Genomic DNA, 25,625 nt, shown 5'->3' with positions numbered 1-25,625 from the left:
ACTGGTGCTCTTACTAGGATATTCATTGCTACCTATGGGGTCAGAGTCCAGGGTCAGTCCATGTATAGTCTTTAGGTAGTGGCTTAGTCCCTGGAAGCTCTGGTTGCTTGGCATTGTTGTACTTTTGGGGTCTCGAGCCCCTTCAAGCTCTTCCAGTTCTTTCTCTGATTCCTTCAATAGGGGACGTATTCTCAGTTCAGTGGTTTGCTGCTGGCATTCGCCTCTGTATTTGCTGTATTCTGGCTGTGTCTCTCAGGAGCGATCTACATCCGGCTCCTGTCGGTCTGCACTTCTTTGCTTCATCCATCTAGTCCAATTGGGTGGCTGTATATGTATGGGCCAAATGTGGGACAGGCTCTGAATGGGTGTTCCTTCAGTCTCTGTTTTAATCTTTGCCTCTCCCTTCCCTGCCAAGGGTATTCTTTTTCCTCATTTAAAGAAGGAGTGAAGCATTCACATTTTGATCATCCATCTTGAGTTTCGTTTGTTCTAGGGATCTAGGGTAATTCAAGCATTTGGGCTAATAGCCACTTATCAATGAGTGCATACCATGTATGTCTTTCTGTGATTGGGTTAGTTCACTCAGGATGATATTTTCCACTTTTAATGCAGCACTTTCTTGGGAATGACACTCAGTCACATGTGTCTTCAAGTTCTTCTGTCTTTGAAGAGAAGCTTCTTGGCAGGAGCAAAGCTGACTCACAGGATTTCCATACACATAGTGAGTTACAGCCAAAATGGAGGTTACTTGGTCTTTCTAATTCCCAAATGTAGGCACTGTTGAATGTGTTATGTCCATTCATATGTCCATTCACCCTTTCTGTTGTCTGTGGTTATGAGTAGAGTTGGCAAACCTGAGGGGTCAGACTACAACTCAGAAGAAAGTACTCGGTTCGTCAGATACAATCAGTACTAGAATTCAGTAGCTCAGTTAGAAAACCTTGCTTGAACATCTGGAAGATGATTTGTTCAAAGCATTCCTTTCATCTTGGGATACAATTATATTCTTCATTGTCTTAGAACGTAAAAATTTTCAAACTTGGCATGCATTTGTGGTGTACCACAGACATGAACTTTTTTAAAATAGGGTTCATATCAGTTCTCCAAAAATCTGCTAACAAAATTATTTTTTTAGCAATTTCCATCAACATAGTAAATGATTTCCAGGGCATCAAGCAAGGGCCTTGGCTCAAAAACAAAACAAACAAACAAACAAAAAAGAAAAATCGAAATAAAACAAAGCAAAAAAGCATTTGTCAACACGATCAATCTTTCTTAAATAGTCCTGTGCTACAGTGAGATTTTCCACAGCAAGTTCTGCCAACCTTGCATCTGGTTTGTGTTGTAGCACAGACTCAAGTACAAGTGATATCAGTCCTGTACAGAAAATAATTATAGGTATGTGACCAGATGTTAATAGTTGAAGACAAATGCTGAGAAGGAATTATCCAGAAATAAACATACAGGCAAAAAACAACATACGCTTCTTACTGAGTAGGCAGACTGCAGGGTTTTTTGTTTGTTTGTTTTTTCTTTTGCTGTGTCCGCAGTTATGATCACAAGCAGTATTTTTACAGTCTTGGTCTATTACTACTATGCATCTTTTTCTGTTGTTCTCATGAGAGATTTTTAAAAAAAATATTAATAGAATATACTCTTAAAATGTTATCTAAAAGACCATTGCTCTCATATTTACTAACTCAAAAAGAATGTGTAGTGACAAGACAATAAATCAACATACTTCTTCATCATCATCACCACCACCACCACCATCATCACCACCACCACCACCACCACCATCATCATCATCATATCATCATCGTCATCATTATCACCATCTCTGGGAATATGAGAGCGATAGGTAATGCACTCTGAAAGCATGAGATTCTCAGCTAGGAAGATGTGGATAAATCTAGACTTTCCATTTATGGGTTCAGAATAGAAAGGAAGTGACTTCACTTTCACGAACCTGAGTCGCTATAGCAGTAAAATTAAAGTCTGATCTAAATGATTCGATCAATTGTAATAAAGTTGTATGAAATAACTGCATATCTCTGACCCTTAAAAGAGTTAAGAAACCCAAGTTACCCAGAACATAAAGCAACCATGAAAACATGCCTCCACCTATAGAAATCGAAAAGAGTGATAGCCAGAATGCAGAGGAAAAGCATTTGAAATCAGCATCATTATTTAATAACATTACTTTGATCCATGCACTCATTCACTTAGGCCTAGTCAAATATTGAATATTTATTGTTAGACACAAATATACGGAACGACCATAAAAAGTTACTATACATGTGCTTATTCTGCAGTTTCCTGTGTATAAAATTAAGAAATTAAAACAATTTGTTTTGTTTAATGCGTATTGTTTTAGGATTATCATTATGGGTAATAACGATGGTATCAATATGGGTATCACTATGGATAACAATTATAGATAGCCACAAACACACACACAAATGCAGGCACATGTACGCACAAATATGGAGCTCATTCTAACAAAATACCAAGGATATTAATGGATTGAAGAGTAGACATTTATTTCTCATAGTTCTGACGTTTGAAAATGCTAAGAGGAATGTACAAAACAGGCTGTCATTTGTTTGTTTGTATGCTTGTTTGTTTGTATGCTTGGTTGGTTACTTAGTATAATACATGTATCTGTCATCTCACCCTGCACTCATGGGATATCTTTGTATGTTCTATGAAGATCAAGCAATGAACAGAAAAGATATCCCTTTCATAACTACTCTATCAGTACAGCCTCCTTTTTGACATAATTTATATACAATTTTTCTAATAGCTTTCCAGCCAATATTGTCATATTGGGAGTCAGATTTTAAGATACACGCTTAGGAGTTATAAATTCTCATCCAGTAAACTCTATGGAAAAATCCTTAGAGCACAATTTATGAATGGTTTTCTCTATCCGATGAAAATGAGGCTTAGAGTAAATTATTTGTCCTATAATCATCTGCCCTGTAAGAGCCAGGGACCAAATTAAGTCAAGCAGCTGCCTTTGATGACTCAGGGTGACCTCTTTCACCATGTCACATTGTACCTTTAATCATGTTTAGATTTAAGATACAAAAAAAAAGTATCATTTAGGTGCAACGTTGATAGATTTGTGTCAATTATTGTGGCAAGATTTTATTCAAATCAGTAGAAAGACATTTTTAAAACTTTGAACATAAAATGGAAGGTTGAAAAAGAAAATATGATATTCATGGTGGCATAATTGTTTCTATTCCAATAAGCTGAAATTTTGGGTCGGTACCTAGAAGAAATAGAACATCCAAATGGAGGCTTTACCTGATCCATTCCATGTCACATGTATCCCGCCGGCCTTAGAAATCTGTGGATAGATTTTAGAGAAGGCTGTGTCTGTAGCTTCTAACAATAGGAGGCTTTTCCCTTCAATTTTCAGAAACACTGATCAGACCTTCCTTTATATCTTATTGTCGTGTTGCTGCACTTCTGTACTCTAACGACCAGATTGTTTTTTTTTTTTTCTTTTTTTTGGAGCTGGGGACCGAACCCAGGGCCTTGCGCTTGCTAGGCAAGTGCTCTACCACTGAGCTAAATCCCCAGCCCCTAACGACCAGATTGTAAGCAATAGCAGCGCTATGCTACTCCTGAGGTCACTTCGTAAACATAAGTAGATCATCTTTTATGCAAATGAAAGTATAAAATTCTCCTTTTAGGAATAAAGATGTCAGATGAAGAGTTATATCTTTTATATCTTTATTTTTTCCTGTTAGCGTGTCATTCTCCAGAATGAATATTACCAAAGGATTGTATATGTTGAGCTTTCTTATCCCAGGGCATTGTAGGGGGCTTAGAGAAGACATAAAACATATAGTTGTGTTTTTGTTGTTGCAGTCCCTTGCTGCTGACCTACATGTAAAACGTCAACACTGTGGTGAATGGAAAAAAAAAAACAAACAAACTTCTTTGTTCTCCAGGATGTAAATCAACCTTCCCACGCCCTTCAGTGCTTGCTTCCTTCGAATTCTTCTTTGTCATAGCTTATTGGGCCTTCTGCCTTTATAAAACTTAGAAAATTTAAGTTGTCATTCACTTGCATTATCAACATTATGAAATCCTATCAACATTTTTCAGTTTTTCTCGCCTGTTCTCATGTGATTACTAATGGTTAGTTAAGGCGATTCCAACATATGGGCATTGCAACCAGAGTCCTCCCTATGTCAAATGGATCATCGTTCTCTATGATCTTATCTGTTATTCCTGTATTCTTGGTCCCTAATTAAAAAACAAACCAACCCCCCATGTATGTTTATGCTCACTGACTATTTACCAGTTCAGCTGAAAGCACCACTTTTATAGAAACAAACTAGTTATCCAACAAAAATATGTACCAAAAAAATGTACTATTTCTACATAGGGAAATGCATTTTAACTATAAAATGATTAAAGTTATGTCTTTTGCAAGAAAATAGATCCAAATGGAGATCTGAGGTAATATTGTTAAGCAAATATACCCAGTCTCTGCTACACACGTGCCCTAGGTCATGAACCAGTCCATGCATGTTTCTTGGTTTTTATCTTAGTCTCTGGGAGCCCTGAGGGATCTGGGATAATTGACACTAGTACTGTTCCTCTAGGGTTGCCATTCTTTCACTTTCTTCTGTCCTTCCCCTAATACTTCCATAGGTGTTCGTGACCTTAGTCCAGTGGTTGACTCTAAGTGTCTGCATCTGTCTCAGTCATGTGCTGGCAGAGCTTATCAGAGGATAGTCATGCTAGGCTCCTGTATGCAAGCACAACATAGCATTAGGAATGATGTCAGGGTTTGGTTTCTGCCCATGGGTTGGATCCCAAGTTGGGATGGTAACTATGGCCTTTCCTTCAATCGCTGTTCCATTTTTTTTGTTCCTGCATCTGTATTGCTTAACCATGAAGAAAAGAGAAAAAAAATCAGTATGGAACTGGAAGAAAAACAGGAAGAAAAGTGGAATAGAGTAGAAAACTAAGAAATAAAATACAGCCTCTTCAACAAATTATACTCATTAAATATTTACATATAGAAAAATGAAACTAGATCCATATCTCTTACTGTGTAGAAAAATAGATTAAATTCTGAAAATATCAAATTCCTGGGGAAAAAATCAAGACAAATACAACAAAATGTAAACATATGCAATGATTTTCAGAATAGGACTCTACAAGAGAGCATTGTTTTCTTCAAGCACATATGTGTTTGTATAAAATTAATAAGGTTCTGCCCTGTTAATAAAATTACTGAATGGGACAGAATATTTTCCATGTATGTGTTTGACAGAAGATCAATATTTAGAGCATATGAAGAGTTTACAATATTAAATACAATTTTCCCCAAAGAGTTCAGTCAATGAATGATCTCTTAAAATGAACTTAATCTTCTTAACAAATGAATTTCAGATGGCGAATAAACACATAATATTCTCAGTATTTATATCTGTCAAGGATATGAAAATTGAGACTACCCTACTAGCATTTCATCTAACCCATGTTAGGATGCCTAGCATTAATAAGAATATAGCAACTGATGGTGAATAAAGGAATTGTTGGAGGGATTTTAAACTGGTAGCACTACCATTGAAGTGAATTTGATGGTTTCTCACAGAACGAGAACTAGAAGTACGATATGCTTGCTGTACTGTCCAGTGAATCTGCCCACAGGAATCTAAGTTGCCATACTATAGAAATGTGTGCCCGTTTGTATTCAGTGTATTACCATCCACGATAATCAGGTAATTTAATCAAAGAAAGTGACCACCAATGGAAAAGGAAATATATTCAACAGTCAGAATGAAGATCTATTTAGACATTAAAAAATGAAAAATGTCACTTGCAGGAAAATGGTTGCAACTGATGATTTCCTGTTAAATTAAATGTTCTATATTAATAGAAATATCTGTGTATGTTCACATGTGGACACATAGATATGTGAGATACACATATACTAATGTACAACATATGGGGCTCTTTTGTAAGTGGAAGGAGACTATGTAGGAGAACCTTATTTCTGGAGTATACACCACAGACCTGCTGATAAAGAACTACATTGATCCAAAGGATACACAATCATTAACTTTGATGCGAGCTAAATATTTAAATACGTTCTTGTGAATTACTTTTAATAATCATTCATTAATCTTTTATAACATTATAGAATTTGAGTTTTTGTAGATATCTAAAGAGGCATTGCCTTCTTCCAAAACTAATGGGAGAATAAAAAAAGAAAAACAAACAGTAAAGAGAAGGTAATAATCCAGTGTAGTAGGTGTTGGAGTGGCTTAGAAAGTGTTCAAAGAACTACTAAGTCTATTTAGAGTTATCAGTGAGTTACAATTATGCAATTCCTGAAATGGGTCAGAATGAAGAGAGAAGGCCATCCAGTCAGAGAGAGAGAGAGAGAGAGAGAGAGAGAGAGAGAGAGAGAGAGAGAGAGAGAAACTTGAAGATAAAGGAGATGAGAATCACACAAAAAAGATTTGATGAGAAGATTACAAACTCATCAATGGAGAGTATTGTTCACGTGACACTTTTGCCTTCAAACCATGGCTACTCAAATAAGAGGGACAATCATTATATAACCAAATGAATCCTAGCCGGAGGCCTAGAACATACGGGTCTTATGATGTTTTTCTTTACCAATGGAGGACTTGGAAGTGATTTGCCTAATTGCAACGTTTAATCCTGATGTTTTAAAACAGTATATGTGGTACCACAAGATAACAAATTTGTATTTTTGAACAGGAGATCTCGAAAGTGCAGTTTGTTTTATTCTAGAATTGTTCGACTATTAAATTCAAGTAATTAGTTCTATACATAAGCAAGCATCGCCTCTACTACTCCCCCTACCCTGTTTACTACTTTTTTCTTCATTATCATTTAATGTCTTCTTCAACTCGTCATCTGAGTGTCAAGGTGAAAGCAGGATGACTTAAGCTCTTCTGGGATAGCACAATCTCTTCATGCAGACTGCGCAATCTACACTCTTATGGAACCTGAATACTATTGCTCCCTTCTGCACGTTAATAAAGTAAATATTAACAGATTAATGTACGAATGTTGCATTTCATATAAAACACAGTGGACAGTAGTTTCAGTAATATAACGCATTAGGTAGAGAGAACCAGGTTAAAATATAAAAATGGAGATTTTTTTGAAAAGGCTACTCACTTTCATGTTTGCTTACTATGCAGAGCAGCAATAATATAGTTTATGTTTTAGATAGACAAAAAGGAAAAGGAAGGTCTACTTTGTTTCAAAACACAAATTGGTTGTGAAGGACACTAAAATACTTTTACCTTACTTGGTATTTTTAAATGTGGTTAGATCACAGAGAAAGGTCAGTGACTGGAATTTAGACTGCATAGTTTTAATGTTGCTTCTGGTATTTATGAGGTGTGTGATGCCATAGAAGTCATTTACTATTAACTCCTTTATCCATAAAATGCAAGGGAGGGATTAAATCTCTGAGCACTTTACGGACCCCACTTAGTCCATCAAGTCAGCATTTTTTTTCAAGAGCTAGTGCTTTAGAATGTAAGGTAATGAATAATTATTCACCGTTCTCTCTTTAAGCCTTTGCAGCTAACATTTATGCCCCATTTGCTTCTCAGGTTTATTTTAAAACCAAAATCAAACAAGCAAAAAATAGCTCTTTCTAATACAATATTAACCTGACATGTTATTTTTCGATTCACAATGCAGACATCTGAATAAGCTTTTGAACATGTACAAAACAACGGATGTTGGTATTTGTGGTTACGGTTTTTCTTACAGGCATGTAAAAGCACTAAAGGCCATTCAAAGGCATACGTGTGCTTACAGTTTACTGATCTGCAAAGTTGTATGTATGTAGGACTGATTATTCACAAAGTGTTGATTTATATGCCTGCCATGCTTGGTTTGAGAACAGGAACTAAATGTAAAAGGCAAAAATATATATGAAGCAAGTCTGAACACACACGAAGGAAATTTTAGAACTTGTATGAGAAGCACGTTTATTTTTTATTTTCTTGAATCAGAATCAAAGGTATTATTGAGTCGATGGTATGCTAACCAGCTTTCTTTTAAGCAATGAGCCGTATAATTAATGCAATTATGTAGTTACTTGCCATGAGAAGGTATATAAGCTTTCTATAAAATATAAGAAAACATGAAGTATTTTCCTAAAAGAATGCTTTCATCGATTCCTGATGATGTTAGGGATACTAGAGGATTCCATTATGAGCTGCAAAACCAAAGAATCAGCTACCCATGGTGTTTTGGGTGAGTCAAGAAGTCTTTTCTGTCCCCACAGTGCTGGCGTTTTATAGGTAGGTCAGAAGCTAATCCCTGAGTGTAACAGCAAAATAAAACTACATGTTAAATATCCTTCAGAAGCATGGTATAGGCAAAGTTAAAACAACATACAGACTGCTTTAAACTACATGGAAGGAGGGACATAGGGGGATACACCCCTGACCTTGTCCTGTGATGCTCAAGTGATTGTGTACGTGTACAATATGCACACAGAACAAAATAAAAATACATGTTCAATGTCCTAATGAATCCCTTTAAAGTGCCCTGGGACAAGAAAGCTCAACACAGACATTCCTTTGCTAAAACCTCCTAAAACTTGCCTTCCTATACCGCTCCCTTCTATTTCCAAAATAGCCTCTTACTACACTCGCATCTATGCGTTTGCACGTATCTATGTGTCCACATGTGAACACACACATAGATGTTTCTATTTACACAGTACATTAACTTAATAGGAAATCATCAATTTCCTACTAAACAATTGTGTCCATTTTTTTTCTGCAAGAGACAGGTTTCATTTTTTTATGACTAATACAGTAGAATTCTTAAGGGCAATAAAATTAGTTTTCGCAACCTAATTTTACACATATTCTAGAATTTCATATTTTCTAAAACTTTATTTTATTTTCCTAATCTATTAGATTTAAAATTTCAACACTGCAATAGAATACATGCCCTACAATATCTAGGTTTAAATTCACATTACTACTGTGAATCACGTGCATTTTAATTATTATTCCCCTATGATTTAAATACATTTAAAGATTTTGTAAATGTAATTTAATTTCTTGTGAAAAAAAGGGACATTATTGTTTAGAAATGGATCTTCAACTTGATAAGATGATATAACACTTCACGATAGACATACTTCTTTTGGTGTTTGAAATTTCCACTTTAAAAAGAGTCGAATATTACGCAGTCTGATCTAATTTGAGGTAAGATAGTTAGGATTTGTAGAAACCAAAACTTACAAAGTAAAAAGGCAGAGAGGGGCCGGGAGACGGTTTCATGAGGAAAAGCCTCACTTCAGGACAAACAACCAGATGCTCAGCTCCAGACTCGACAGTCCCGGTGTCTTCGGAGTGTGATGAAATGTGGAGGCACAAGAATTTTCTGAAGCAGGAGGCCTTCAGAAGTATGGTATAGGCAAAGTTAAAAAGACAAAGAGACTGCATTAAACTAGATGGAAGGAGGAATATAGGAGGGATACACCCTTGACCTTGTCATGTGATGCCCGAGTGATTGTGTACATGTACTATACACACACGGAACTTCCAAAACCAAACAGGACGCAGATACACGTATCAAAATGGCAATAAATAGGTACTCAATTAGTCCTGCACCAAATTATCTTAATGGCGAGCTCCTTGTGTTTGTTGGTTTAAAAGGAGGGTTCTCAGTAAGAATATGAAATAATTATCCTTGACCTGCCTTTGGATGACTCTCAGTGAGTTTTATGAGATACTTGGGCCTGTGTTTATTGTGCTAAGCAATATATTAATGCTCCTCAAATATTATTTTAGTGGCAGCATAAAAAGTAAGCTGGAAGTTTTATTTCCCCCTGTTCTTTTTTTCTAAATTGAACCTATATAAATTGTTCATCCTGAACAGTGTTTGGACATCTGTAAACACTTGCATGTAGGGAGCCTCAAAGTATTCTAAATCTTGAAAGAAATCTTGAGAATAGGTTACTTTGTCTCAGTAACAGAGAATGTTCTGGTACAGCATTAAATTTATGGAGATGCTTAGTGTAGGTAAACATCAATAATAACCAATACATACAATCAGTCATGAAGACATTGAAGAGTTGAGAGGGAGGCGATCACAGCAACTTCTCTTCAGACTCTACTTTTAGGCACGTACAGAATTTTGAAAATATAGAGACAGAGATAAATAATGAAAGCCCATTTATATTCAACCGCCTTAGCCTGGTTTCCTTTCCGAGGTCTCTGTCTCTGTCTCTCTTTGACTCTTTCTTCCTCCTCTCTGTTGTTTTCAGTCAAGATTTGTGATAGAATTCCTAAACTTAAAACATTCCTAAATCTTCTGATTCCAAGTGCAAACACAAGCACACACAAACACACACACACACACACACACACACACACACACACACACACACACACACACACACTGAAGCACACACGGCTACACAAATGTACAAACTTATGTCATAAAATCACTCTACCACTATTGAAATAATTTCCATATGAATTTAATTCCCCAAGTCTTAGATTTTACACATCGTTCTGTGTAATTTGACAGGCATTTGAGTGAATGACTAGAAAGACATATACGGCAATATCCCCTGGATAATAGTCTTTTCAAGTTCAGGATCCAGAAGTATGACAGCGCTCCATGCTGAGAAAGAAGAGGCTGCCTGTAGCCGAGATCATCATTGTATTCACGATCATTCCCTCAGTCGGAGGCTTTTGGTAAAGTGTTAGTTTCACTGTATTTAGGTGAACGATGACGTCGTTCTCTTCCATAATCATTATTTCCATTTTGATTTTTACTATTTCTCTCTCTAAACGTATTGCAAGTCCACAGTTCTTCCACACTGTGCAGAGCTCTCCTGTTTGGTGGGACTCCTAATTGCCTGGATTTCTTTGTTGTCCAGCAATGTAAAAGGTGCTGTATTCTGTCGTCACTTTTATCACGGAAAATGGGGCTTCATAAATAAATAATCAAATGGAGTAGCTTAGAATACCATTGTTCCGTTGCTTATTGACAGCTAGGACTACCACCTGGGAGTCCTGCCTTGCCTTTTTCCATTGTGTTAGTGTTTTATTCCTGGACATTCAAGTAATGCTATACCCTTCAGGTTCAGTAGATTAAATTAGATCTACCTCATATTTTGCCATGTCTAATTATATAGTCAATTTCCCAAAAACATGGAGCAGTATTTCAATTTGCAAATCCGCATTTCTTTCTGAGGGACCTTTCCCAAAGTTGTCTTATGCTCCCTTTCCGTGCTCATATTATCTCGAGTGCCATTCGTATTAAAGAAGCCTCTTCTCAGCTGTCTGCCTCAGTACAGCTGTGGCCTTCACTACTTCTTTGCTTTGCCGTTTCCACTGACATTTGCTGTGAATATTTCGAGTCTCCTGCCTCTCGGTAATTTGATTTTCTGCTGCATCTATTGTTGGCTTTATACTTTGTGGTTTATACATTTGTTTTGTAATGATGAGGTTTGCCGTTTTCTTTTGGCGGCCTCCCATTTCATTTCAGCCTCTCGTTCGGCCATCTAATTTTTGACGTCTGTTTTCATCTAATCTCTTTACATATTAAGTGACTCCATTGTGTGAAGCAACTTAAAAATGTCTTCCCGGAAACCGGGAAAGGGAATAACACTCGAAATGTATATAAGAAATACTCAAGTTAATAAAAAAAAAAGATAAAATTAAAAAAAAATGTCTTCCTATTCTCTGGTGTGTCCTTTATTTATTCATTACATTGTATGTTTCCTTTCATTATATATATATATATATATCATATCTTAAAATTTAATCATCTAAGTAGTTCTAAATAAATATTGTGTTTGTTTCAGAATATTAAAGTTATTAAGGGTTACCTTGAAACTTAACTTCCAACCTTCCCCAGGTACTTTAAGCTCCACTTTGAGGCAGGATGTTACAGGTTTTTGACTTGTGTAAATAAGGAATGGGTACAGGACAATGGATTCCGATGAAGCTGCCTGAGACTTATAGAACACTCAACCGCTGGTGGGTTTTATCTCCTACTTGTATTTTTGGAGAGGAAGTTGTAGAAAAGATTCCAATCAACTCTATATTTCTGTGCTGTATGGTTTTCTCAGTTCAACACAGGCACGTGTACCTCCAAAACGGGAGCCTAGATTTAAGGGTTGCCTTCATAAGACTGGATGGCAGTCAAACCTGTGAGCATGTTGTTGATTGTGAATTGATGTGGGAGGACAAAGTCCAGTGTGGACATAGGCATTCCTAGGTGGGCATGGGCTGTATAAGAATGGTAGCTGAGTAAGCCAAGGGAAGCCAACCAGTTGGCAGGTTTCCTCTGAGGTGTATGTTTCAGTTATGGCATCAGCGTTCATGCCTCCAGATTATCGCTTTGGTTCTCCTCAATGACGGTTGAACCAGAAACCTAAAACATACCTCTTCCCAGATTACCTTTGTCGTTGTTTCATAATCCAGAAACAAAAACAACTAAGTACTAGAACAACTAGTAACTCAAGAGTACTTTATGCTTCTTAATAGCAGTAGTACCTTCTCAATGAGAAAAGGGAAAATGTAGGCTATCTATGGATTTTTACATGAGCTCACGCTTAAAGGTGTAAATTAAAAGGTTGCTGTGAGTAGACAATTATCTGCAACATGTTATTGATCAGGGAAGTGGCTTCAGTATTGCAACTGAATCTTTCAACTCAGTTGAGTGTACAGAAAGATTTGCTCATATGATAATGGGAGGTTGGAAAAAATTCTGTTATAATTTATCTACCTCTTCAATGTTCACTGTGAAACAGGCAAACATTGCTCTCACCCATGAAATTTTCCTCAAATATCTAAACTCTCTACATTTTTCTACTTTCAAATACCAAAAGAACAGACTGTATTATATCAGATTAAGGGAAAATAATTGGTCTCTAAACTATGTTTGAAGTATTAGTAACTATAATTTGTTCTATTTCTATTTCTACACAGATATTTCTAATGTTTGTGTGTGTGTGTGTGTGTGTGTGTGTATGCATTTTCATTTACTTCACAGTGCAAGTGAAAATTCAGAAGATGAAAATGTTTAGGGGTTAGGGATTTAGCTCAGTGGTAGAGCGCTTGCCTAGCAAGCACAAGGCCCTGGGTTCAGCCCTCAGCTCCAGAAAAAAAAAAAAGAAAATGTTTATCAATTTTATACGTACTAATGTATTTATATGTGTGTTTTCACATACATATTTGCAAATATAATTGTTGGTGATTTGCAGTATCTGTACTAGTAAATGAATTTCCACCCCTTCGCGGTAAACAAGGAGTGGTTTTGACATCGCTGTGCATATAGAACTGGGGTCTTGGGGCAATGCTTCTCTCATTTCCATCCCAGGCTGGAGCCTAACGGAATCGCACTTCCAATGTACTTATAGCTCTCACAATTGAAAAGAGAAATGAAAAGTTCAGTCAGGACTTAGAATAAGGCAACCCTGATTACTGTGTGAAGAAAAAAGCCTTCAGTGGGGGGAAGGCAGTGACTAGGATTATTTGTCTGGATAAAGAAAATTGTGTGGAAAGATCTGAAATCATTTCCCGGTATGTATGAAGGACTTTGAAGTAAAGGTTGAGAATCAAATGTTCATCTCCACATAGAGAAGCTATGGTTTATAGAAGGAAGATTTTCTTCATGGACTGGGGTCACAGTAACTATTGCTAATGGGAAGTAGAGAGGAAATTCAAAATCTCTGAACTTTCATTTCCCTGGACTGATTAAAATCCCGACTTCGCTGACAATGGCAGTGAAGATTGTGCACTGATGCTGCTAGTCCTCATCTGTCATAATTCATGTTGATGTTCAAAGAAAAACAATTCCTTATTTCACAGATGCTGTTTCTTACTAGGCTTATGGTTGTTATATCTGTAGCTAGAAATAATATATAATCTGTTTAGTTCAAATATACTAAGAAAGCAGTGTATGCTAGCAAATTTTAGGACCATATAATATATATTATTTATAATATGAATATATGTATATATGCATGCTCTGGTATATATATATATGTATGTATATATATACATACATATATATATATATATACTAAAAGATCTTCTTGAAAAACAATTATAGAGAATAAAATACAGAGTGAAAACTGCTTTAAAATTTTTACAAAAAACTCCAGTTAAGATTGATTCCAATAAAAAATCATATTCCTACTATTTAAAGGTATAATTTATCTCAACCTAGATGCTCTTGGGAGAATATAGCTAGGTATGTGAGGGCCACAAATGAAGAATGAAATGCAGGGCTCAACAACTGGTTCGAAAGCAGGAGAGTGCACTAGAAGTGATAATGAACGAGGTGAGAGCGAAGTTTTAAACAGATTTCAATGTGTCATCACACAAGACAGAGCTAGATGGAGGTATTCATACGGAAGCTTGTTACTAAGTAAATAAAAGAGGAAATAAATGTCTACATTTAAAATTAAGTTCCTTGGACAGCAGTTTCTTGGACGGCAAATGTTGGCACTGCGTTAAACAAAACAAAACAAATTTGAAAAATGAGAGGCCATTGTCTCTGTGGAATTGGGCAGTCTGCTAGCCACCTTAGGCCTGGGGTATAGAATTCTGTTAAGGTGTGTCTTTTCTCTCCTACTCTACAGTGTGGCTAAGCTCACATTTAGTACCAGTTGGTTTGCTTCTTAGCAGTTGCTTGGGGCATGGAGAACTCTATCTGCGTTAAGGACTGCACAGTGGGGACATTTAGCCATGGCAAGATTAGTTTCTTCAGACGTTTTTATTCCAGAAAGAACTACTGCCATCATTCTAAAAACAAATGAGTAAGTCGAAAGGGCCCCCTCTGAGGATCCACTGGTTTTACACTTTTACCCTTTCATATTTTATTTTACATATTCACAGCTTATTATGACCTTTTAAAAAATTACAGTACTATGATATCATTCCCCCATTATCCTTTCTTCTTCAAACTCTCCCATTTATCCCTCTTTGATCGCTTTCAAATTCATGACCTGTTCTTACACACACACACACACACACACACACACACACACACACAGAGAGAGAGAGAGAGAGAGAGAGAGAGAGAGAGAGACATACATATAAGAATATGATTATATTCTTAAATAAAACCTCCTTAGTCCATGTAATGTTATTTTTAGATAATTCTTGGATGGAGTAATGACCAAATTCTGAAAGCAGTAATAATAGCTTGCCCTGAGGAAGAGCACACCAATACAATATCTAATACCAAGTGGTCATTAATCTTAGGGAGAGATAGTGGCTACTAAAAGATCACGTAGATTTGTTTTTCTAACAAAAACTTTATTTTATGATTCATGTTAGGCATTCAATGGCATGATTTGTATAGCCTTCTGTTCATTTACGCCACCAGAATTACAAAACGGCATTGATTAAGAGGCCATAATTTGAAAGGAAATTAAGTTTTTAGGACAGGATTAGTAAATTAAACTGGAAGACATTGGAGAAGGAGGAAAAAATGAAAAAATTTTTCAATTACACTGAAAAATTAAAATATTCCTTAGAAAGAAGTTATCATTTAGAAGAATTGTGACAAATCTTTAAAATGTATAAAATCTCTTCAACACCAAATAACACTGAAAACAATAATTTCATATAATGAAGTATGCTTTACAATATTAATGTTTGTTACAGACCTAAAAACAATGAGAAGAGTGAAACTATTGTGTTTCCCTTAAAACATATTAATAAAGAGAAAACAAAACTTATTTAAATGTAAAAAAAGCCTTGAATCCATGAGTGGAGATCAAGGAGCAAAGGAAGGCACTAAATAAACATTTGGAATAATCATGGCATTGATGAAACCCATGCCACTAGATCGGTTGCTGTTGAAGTCTTTGGACCTCAGATTACAGAGGCAGCTTTCTTGTATGAGAGTAAGTGAGCGAACACAATAGAGATTTTATAAAGGAAATCAAATACATTTAGAGAAAGCATACCCAAATTAAGTTTTATCTATGCTCCCCTCCCTATGCTGGTAGGCATCGGAAGAAAAATGTGATATATTGATCTTTACTGAAGATAAAAAACTTATTCAAGAATTTAGTTATAATTTTCTGTATCCTGTTTAGTGACAGTTGGTTTGGATCAGCATTTTCAGAATCTTTAACATACTATGAAAACATAAAGACCCTATAGAATCAAAACCTTGTTACAAATAGGGCTAATTCCAGTCATGATTCTCATTTTATCCAAAAAAGTCAAGTATAATTAAAATCAGTATCTTGCCAGAAACTGTCATTGTATCATTCATGTGTGATATGTTTGATACTCATGGTACTTAATTTTTCTTCCTTATTAAACAATGGTTGCAAGCAAATAGTTTAAAATCCTGGAAGTATTGCTTCCGTAGAAGCAGAGCTTCAAGTATGAAAAGATTGAGAACCAGTCACATGCTCGGGGCTCTGCACTCAAGAACCCCTATCTGGATGGCAGATACTTACACATATGAAAGATTACTTAGCTAACACTTGTTCATAAATATTGGACACAGAGCTAAAATATTAAGTGCAGGAGAAAAAGACTAAACCCCACAGACAACTGGTATGCAAGTTGCCTTTAAGAGAAGGAGTAACACTGCGGAAGTTAATCCTTACCTGTAGATAAGCAGTGTTGACCCTTTTGTCGCTCTTCAGTCTTCTAAACAATACATGACTATACCATTGTAAATTTCAATTTCTTCCACTTAATAAATTGATTATTATAACATTAATATTACATTTTAATTTTAGACTACTGTGCATGACAGACCAAAAGGCAAAACAAAATGAAACAGAAAACAAAAACTAAAACAAAACAAAACAAAGCCCTCTAACAGGAAAGCACATAAGCCACTAACTTGTACAAGCTGTACCCCAGCAGCCTGCTTTCCCTTTATTCTCAAAACATTGGAAACTATTCTTTTTTTAATTGGATATTTTCTTTCTTTACATTTCAAATGTTGTCCCTTTTCCTGGTTTCCCTTCTGGAAATCCCTATCCCATCCCTGCTCCCCCTGCTTCTGTGATGGTTCTCCCCCACTCACCTACCCTGTCCATTCTACCTCCCAACCCTGACATTCTCCTATACTAGGACCTCAAGCCTTCACAGGACCAAGGGCCTCTCCTCCCAACAATGCCTGACAAGGCCATCCTCTGCTACATATGCAGCTGTAGCCACGGGTCGCTCCATGTTTCCTCTTTGGTTGGTGGTTTAGTCCCTGGGAGCCCTAGGGGGTCTGGTTGGTTGATATTGTTGTTCTTCCTATGGGGTTGCAAACCCCTCCAGCTCCTTCAGTCCTTTCTCTGACTCCTCCACTGGGGATCCTGTTCTCAGTCCAATGGTTGGCTGAGAGCATCCACCTCTGTATTTGTCAGGCTCTAGCAAAGCCTCTCAGGAGACAGGTATATTAGGCTCCTGTCAGCACACACTTCTTGTCATGTGCAATAGTGTCTGGGTTTGGTGACTCGATGTGGGATGGATTCCCCAGGTGGGGCAGTCTCTGGATGGCCTTTCCTTCAGTCTCTGCTCCACACTTTGTCTCTGTATTTCCTCTTGTGAGTATTTCGTTCCCTTTTCTAAGAAGGACAGAAGTGTCCACACTTCCTTCTTCTTGAGCTTCATGTGGTCTGTAAATTGTTTCTTGAGTAGTCCAAGCTTTGGGGCTAATATCCACTTCTCAGTGAGTGCATATCATGTGTGTTCTTTTGTGATTGGGTTACCTCACTCAGAATGATATTTTCTAGTTACATCCATTTGCCTATGAATTTCATGAAGTCATTGTCTTGAAACTTCTCTGGGTTACTGTTCCATCAAAAGGTTAGATAGCAAAAGAGGCAGTTGCAGCAAAGTATTCAAGAATGTGGGCGGGGCAGTAGACTGCCAGTCTCTTAATTTACAAGGAGTGTAATTTTGAAGAAAGTTATGCAAATGCCTTGTAGTGTAACATTTTTTTGTTTTAAAATAATTATAATACATCATGCCACAGATAACTATGATGAAACTGCTAAATAAAAAGAGAGTGGACTAATAAATTCTACTTTGTCTTTTCTCAAGAAATACTGCCTGTTACCTAGTAAATAATCCCTGGATGCAAATCTGTGTAAAACTGAGGACAGAGTTGTAAAGATGCAACTCATATATATGTCCTCAGAGGCACTCAATAAATATTTCAGATGTCTTTTGGTACATTGTCAGTGAACTTGGCAAAGGAATCAGAAAAAAATCATCATTATGCTAATAATATTATCAATATTAAATACATAATTTAGCCCTGTATACAGTGTTGAGAACAGCTCTGCGACATTTCTTTTCATGACTTTAGAGCATGAATATTCATGATTCTAAGTCCAGTCATCTAAATCAATTGCCCCAGTGAAGGATTAAAGAAATTAAAAGGAGTTTAGTCCTGGAGGTTCAAATGTGTAACTACAGATCAAGACTCTAAGAAAGACTGAGAAAAAAATGATGGAAGAAACAAAGAGGAAACCGTGACGTTGATAGTGTCTCTGCCTGTTGGTGAGAAATAAAAACGACATGAATAGTTACTGTGTTGTCCAGGGAAAACTCTGGAATCCTGCTTTGAAGAAGGAAAATGTGAAGTTACTCAAATGTACAGAAACTATCACTCATTGAACACTGGACATAGTAAAGAATGATCAAAACAAAGACTGACACGGAAAATGGATACTCAAGATCCATGGTTTCTACATAAACCAAGCTTATAGCTGATACCACACTGATTGCTTCCTTTCTTCTCAGACTACATGAATAGTCAAATCGTACTTCACCTAAACTCTCCTTGTTGCTAGGGTAAACTGTACCCAATATTTTACCTTCTGGTTTTGAGGAACTGAGCTAATATCATTAGCTAAGATGTGTTATATTTTAGTTTTCTTTCAAAACAAAATTATGGAACAATAATTATTATGGTAATTTAGAAGTTAAATGAAATTAATTGATGACATACTATACTCAGGAAATAATCGTATATAGTATAATTATATAATATAGTGGATAGTTGCTAAAACAACATGAATTTGTTAATAAGACCATTACATGATTCTTTTCACTAAAGAGATTCTATATCTAAAATGTAATGAAACCCATAATTACAGATCTTTCAGATCTTATTACATGAATTTTCTTGTACTTAACCGAGTTTTTTTTCTAACATACAGTTTCCTAAATATTATCTACTTTTCAGTTCATAGATCAAATAAATATAAATATTTTGGTCTTGAAAATGTTAATTGCATATATTCTCAAAGAAACTTTTTATTTCTTTCCTGTTAATTGCTAATTGCATTTGGGTTGGGGGATGTATATCCTCTGCTAATTATTGTTTAATAAGCTAAGAATTGGTAAGTGACACAAATTTCAGAGCATTGTTTTCACCTTAGTGAGACCTCAGTACATACAACCGTGTGCCCACTCATTTCTTGTTTTCTGTCTTTGCAGTTCCGCCATGGTTTTTAAATCACCCTTCCAACCTCTATGCCTATGAAAGCATGGACATTGAGTTTGAATGTGCAGTGTCCGGGAAGCCTGTGCCCACTGTGAATTGGATGAAGAATGGAGATGTGGTGATTCCTAGTGATTACTTTCAGATAGTGGTAATTATATATTTTTTTCATATTAGTTTTGCAATCCGGATCGCTACTTGCATTCTTGCACTAATTATTCTCTTTTGTAAAATGGAAGCTTGAGAAGTGCCCGACATCTTTGGAGGACCCAGAGATGGGGAGTGGATCTCAAACATAGCAGTTTCTGATATCGGAATTGTTTTAAGAAAGCAAATAATTGGGGCTGGGGATTTAGCTCAGTGGTAGAGCGCTTGCCTAGGAAGCGCAAGGCCCTGGGTTCGGTCCCCAGCTCCGAAAAAAAGAACCAAAAAAAAAAAAAAAAAAGAAAAAAGAAAGCAAATAATTTATAAACGTAAAATTCTAGGTATCTTTCACTTTTGCAAAATGGAGAGAGAGAAAGAAAAGAAGAAGAGAGGAAGACAGGATGACAGGAGGGAAGGAAGTAATTCAATGAATGAGATAAGAAAGGAAGGAAATAAGGAGGAAGGGAGAAAGAGGGCAAAGACAGGAGAAGAGAAGGCAAAGAGACAAAGTATTCTCATTGTCATTTCATGGTTTAGAATTTACATACTCGGTTGCAGAGTGCAGAGATCTAGGATTAGTTTATCTGTCGAACTTTTCCCTTTTCAGTAAGATACACTTGTTAATATTCTGATTGTCCTACCATAGACATATCTACTACTGCTTCCCTAATTGTTTTCCCAGGCGGATCCTGATAACCCTGTTAAGAAGTGATGACAGAATTTGTAACTGTGGTCTTGGCCGTAACTGAAGAGCTACACAGCCTGTATTGTTTTGTAACTCTGCTTCCCACGTTGGAAACAAAAAAAGACTGTGAACTATACTTCTTACGACCCCTCAAAATTCCAGTTCCCATTCAGTATTCTTGCAGGAAGTCATAGGATTGCAGATTTCTCCATACTAGAAGAAACATCTGGCACTTGAAAAGCGCTCTATGAGAACACTCTGTTAGGTGTAGGCTCATCGCAAAGCTTCTGATATCAGGCATATGAGCATACAAGAACTGTAAAATCCGCTTTTCAACTATGCAAAGAACTGTGTCTAAAGAAGATGGCCTTAGGAGCTTTTGTATTTCAGACAAATGGGACCCCTGTCAAAAAAAGCCATAACAGAGCCAAGTCTCCCAGGCAGTTGGAACTAGAGCATAGTCACCCAGATTGGCCACCACAGCATCCCCCTGTGGCATTATGTGCCTTTGCTGGTAAATGACTCTTCCACAATCAAACAGCTTTCAGTAATGTCCATCGTCTCCCTGTTGTATGCATTTTGTGCCACTATATTTCGAAAGAATAAATCTATACACCCCATCTTTTTCATTGCTTGTCTCTGTTTTCCATTTCTGCTTTTACTTTCATTTGTTTAATTGGTTGGGTAAGAGTAAGAGGGAGCACCACTTAACTTTTGAATGCCACACCAATCCATTATTTTAAATGCAACGCTCTTTCCACTAGCACTGAATTAAAAAATGACCTGCCATTGGGCCGCTTGAAAAGTGGTGCATGTGCCTAAAATATATGTTACTTGCTGAAAAGGAAATTGTGGAGTGCCCTTAAGGACACATGATAAAATGCAACATTTATTTTTTCCCCTACAGTTTGAATAATCTTTCTCACAGCGTGACTCATTACAGCTGAGCTATTCAAATGCTTCTTTTCTTTAGGTGGAAGAAAATGTATGGTATATGCCCTATTCACATCAAAATGTGCTTAAAAATATTTCCTGAGTACTTACAGAGATCTGAGAGTCATTGTGCTTTACACATGTAATGCTGAATTCAGACAGTAACTTAGAGGAGAATTGTTAATTAGAAGTTTCCCGGCTTTATCTAAGAATTTTACATCAGTTGAAAATTGACTACAAGACACTAAAAACAATTAAGAATTCCCTGTGAGGTAATATTTATCTCTTAATGACTTTGGGGGAAGTGATTTAGCATGTCTCACTTACTGAACTAATTCTTGCACTAATATTGAAGATAAACTGAGTTTGTATAATTAAATACTATCTCCAGATCATTTTATCATCCATCCTTGAAACAGATTGTGGTTTAAATTATACACAAAAGGAGTTAACTTTACTGTGTTTCCACAATGAATTGCTGAAGGTGAAATTTTTCCACTATGAACAAAACCAAAATGGGCATAAAAAAATCTATCATAGGCTTGACTTCTAGCACCCCAAAGATTATGCCAAAGAAATTGCTATTTAAGGGATCCCCAGACACTACGTTGGGCAAATACTTTCAGAAGTGATTTAACCTGAGTAGTTTTCTCTTTAGAATTTGCAAGGAGGAGGAGTTTTTCTTCGTTCATTCTTATTTATTTGTCTACTCATATCTCCTAGGTCTACCTTCCTTCATAAAATGAAGGAATCATACGTTTTAAATACTGATCTGGATTTATTGCATTCTTGATAAAGAAAATTTTAAGTTAGCATTTAATTATCCAGGAAGATATCTAATTATATGAGTGTGCTTTCTTTACAGAATTATGCAGATTCCTTCCCAAGGATTCAGAAATAAATTGAGGGATGTGGAATATTTTCCAGAAAGCATAGAGCATATAGGCTAGATAGATTCATGATTTTTCTCAACTCCTCTGTGTTCTATGTCTATTTTGTTATAATGTCTTCACCCCTTTTACAAAATGATCTCATCCGTTTTTCCTTTTTCCCCCTAGGGAGGAAGCAACTTACGAATCCTTGGGGTGGTGAAATCAGATGAAGGCTTTTATCAATGTGTGGCTGAAAATGAGGCTGGCAATGCCCAAAGTAGTGCCCAGCTGATTGTCCCCAAGCCTGGTAAGACCTGGGAGCTATGGGACTCAGAGCTGAAATTATGTGTGGCTTGCTCCTAACATCCACATAGTTTCCGTGGGGCTCAAAGCGAGGATGAAATTGTATGTATAATCAAGGTATACGTGTGTGTGTGTGTGTGTGTGTGTGTTTATGATATATTCCCTCTAAGAAACTTTATATTAGATCTGTCTGTCTCATCACACACAGACACACAGCTATACACAGACACACATACACACACACAAATATACACACAACATGTGTCATGCATATAACATGAAATCAGAACCTTATGGACATTATTATCCACGATTTCAGAAAGCCACCAATAAGTTATTATTGTCTCTTTATTACATGACTGACTTTTGTTCCAAAATCCCATGTAAATATAAAAAAGCATTATGTGTAACTTTAGATTTGTGTGCATATACACACATGTATATGTAAGGCTAATATGTGAACTTTTTTTTTATTTATTTATTTGTTTTTTTAATTAACTTGAGTATTTCTTATATACATTTCGAGTGTTATTCCCTTTCCCGGTTTCCGGGCAAACATCCCCCTCCCCCCTCCCCTTCCTTATGGGTGTTCCCCTCCCAACCCTCCCCCCATTGCCGCCCTCCCCCCATAGACTAGTTCACTGGGGGTTCAGTCTTAGCAGGACCCAGGGCTTCCCCTTCCACTGGTGCTCTTACTAGGATATTCATTGCTACCTATGGGGTCAGAGTCCAGGGTCAGTCCATGTATAGTCTTTAGGTAGTGGCTTAGTCCCTGGAAGCTCTGGTTGCTTGGCATTGTTGTACTTTTGGGGTCTCGAGCCCCTTCAAGCTCTTCCAGTTCTTTCTCTGATTCCTTCAATAGGGGACCTATTCTCAGTTCAGTGGTTTGCTGCTGGCATTCGCCTCTATATTTGCTGTATTCTGGCTGTGTCTCTCAGGAGCGATCTACATCCGGCTCCTGTCGGTCTGCACTTCTTTGCTTCATCCATCTTGTCTAATTGGGTGGCTGTATATGTATGGGCCACATGTGGGGCAGGCTCTGAATGGGTGTTCCTTCAGTCTCTGTTTTAATCTTTGCCTCTCCCTTCCCTGCCAAGGGTATTCTTTTTCCTCATTTAAAGAAGGAGTGAAGCATTCACATTTTGATCATCCGTCTTGAGTTTCGTTTGTTCTAGGGATCTAGGGTAATTCAAGCATTTGGGCTAATAGCCACTTATCAATGAGTGCATACCATGTATGTCTTTCTGTGATTGGGTTAGCTCACTCAGGATGATATTTTCCAGTTCCAACCATTTGCCTACGAATTTCATAAACTCGTTGTTTTTGATAGCTGAGTAATATTCCATTGTGTAGATGTACCACATTTTCTGTATCCATTCCTCTGTTGAAGGGCATCTGGGTTCTTTCCATTTTCTGGCTATTATAAATAAGGCTGCGATGAACATAGTGGAGCACGTGTCTCTTTTATATGTTGAGGCATCTTTTGGGTATATGCCCAAGAGAGGTATAGCTGGATCCTCAGGCAGTTCAATGTCCAATTTTCTGAGGAACCTCCAGACTGATTTCCAGAATGGTTTTACCAGTCTGCAATCCCACCAACAATGGAGGAGTGTTCCTCTTTCTCCACATCCTCGCCAGCATCTGCTGTCACCTGAGTTTTTGATCTTAGCCAATCGCACTGGTGTGAGGTGAAATCTCAGGGTTGTTTTGATTTGCATTTCCCTTATGACTAAAGATGTTGAACATTTCTTTAGGTGTTTCTCAGCCATTCGGCATTCCTCAGCTGTGAATTCTTTGTTTAGCTCTGAACCCCATTTTTTAATAGGGTTATTTGTTTCCCTGCGGTCTAACTTCTTGAGTTCTTTGTATATTTTGGAAATAAGGCCTCTATCTGTTGTAGGATTGGTAAAGATCTTTTCCCAATCTGTTGGTTGCCGTTTTGTCCTAACCACAGTGTCCTTTGCCTTAAAGAAGCTTTGCAGTTTTATGAGATCCCATTTGTCGATTCTTGATCTTAGAGCATAAGCCATTGGTGTTTTGTTCAGGAAATTTTTTCCAGTGCCCATGTGTTCCAGATGCTTCCCTAGTTTTTCTTCTATTAGTTTGAGTGTGTCTGGTTTGATGTGGAGGTCCTTGATCCACTTGGACTTAAGCTTTGTACAGGGTGATAAGGATGGATCGATCTGCATTCTTCTACATGTTGCCCTCCAGTTGAACCAGCACCATTTGCTGAAAATGCTATCTTTTTTCCATTGGATGGTTTTCGCTCCTTTGTCAAAAATCAAGTGACCATAGGTGTGTGGGTTCATTTCTGGGTCTTCAATTCTATTCCATTGGTCTATCTGTCTGTCTCTGTACCAATACCATGCAGTTTTTATCACTATTGCTCTGTAATACTGCTTGAGTTCAGGGATAGTGATTCCCCCTGAAGTCCTTTTATTGTTGAGGATAGCTTTAGCTATCCTGGGTTTTTTGTTATTCCAGATGAATTTGCAAATTGTTCTGTCTAACTCTTTGAAGAATTGGATTGGTATTTTGATGGGGATTGCATTGAATCTGTAGATTGCTTTTGGTAAAATGGCCATTTTTACCATATTAATCCTGCCAATCCATGAGCATGGGAGATCTTTCCATCTTCTGAGGTCTTCTTCAATTTCTTTCCTCAGTGTCTTGAAGTTCTTATTGTACAGATCTTTTACTTGCTTGGTTAAAGTCACACCGAGGTACTTTATATTATTTGGGTCTATTATGAAGGGTGTCGTTTCCCTAATTTCTTTCTCGGCTTGTTTCTCTTTTGTATAGAGGAAGGCAACTGATTTATTTGAGTTAATTTTATACCCAGCCACTTTGCTGAAGTTGTTTATCAGCTTTAGTAGTTCTCTGGTGGAACTTTTGGGATCACTTAAATATACTATCATGTCATCTGCAAATAGTGATATTTTGACCTCTTCTTTTCCGATCTGTATCCCTTTGATCTCCTTTTGTTGTCTGATTGCTCTGGCTAGAACTTCAAGAACTATATTGAATAAGTAGGGAGAGAGTGGGCAGCCTTGTCTAGTCCCTGATTTTAGTGGGATTGCTTCAAGTTTCTCTCCATTTAGTTTAATGTTAGCAACTGGTTTGCTGTATATGGCTTTTACTATGTTTAGGTATGGGCCTTGAATTCCTATTCTTTCCAGGACTTTTATCATGAA

General features: G+C 37.0%; 1 protein-coding gene across 2 annotated transcripts in view; it reads left to right on the top strand.

Annotated features, from left to right (window-relative positions):
• The window catches only part of Dcc (DCC netrin 1 receptor), a 1,119,339-nt gene that overhangs the window by 663,003 nt on the left and 430,711 nt on the right, over positions 1–25,625 (top strand). For both annotated transcript variants that reach the window (XM_087592178.1, NM_012841.2), the window contains 2 exon segments: positions 19,491–19,645; positions 22,315–22,435. In XM_087592178.1, the coding sequence (XP_087448304.1) occupies positions 19,491–19,645; positions 22,315–22,435 (276 nt within the window).

This window comes from Rattus norvegicus, chromosome 18 (assembly GCF_021556685.1).
Source record: "Rattus norvegicus strain SHRSP/BbbUtx chromosome 18, alternate assembly SHRSP_T2T, whole genome shotgun sequence".
Taxonomy (NCBI): Eukaryota; Metazoa; Chordata; class Mammalia; order Rodentia; family Muridae; genus Rattus; species Rattus norvegicus.
The sequence above is the reverse complement of the archived record's forward strand: the minus strand, read 5'-3'. Positions and strand labels throughout refer to the sequence as shown.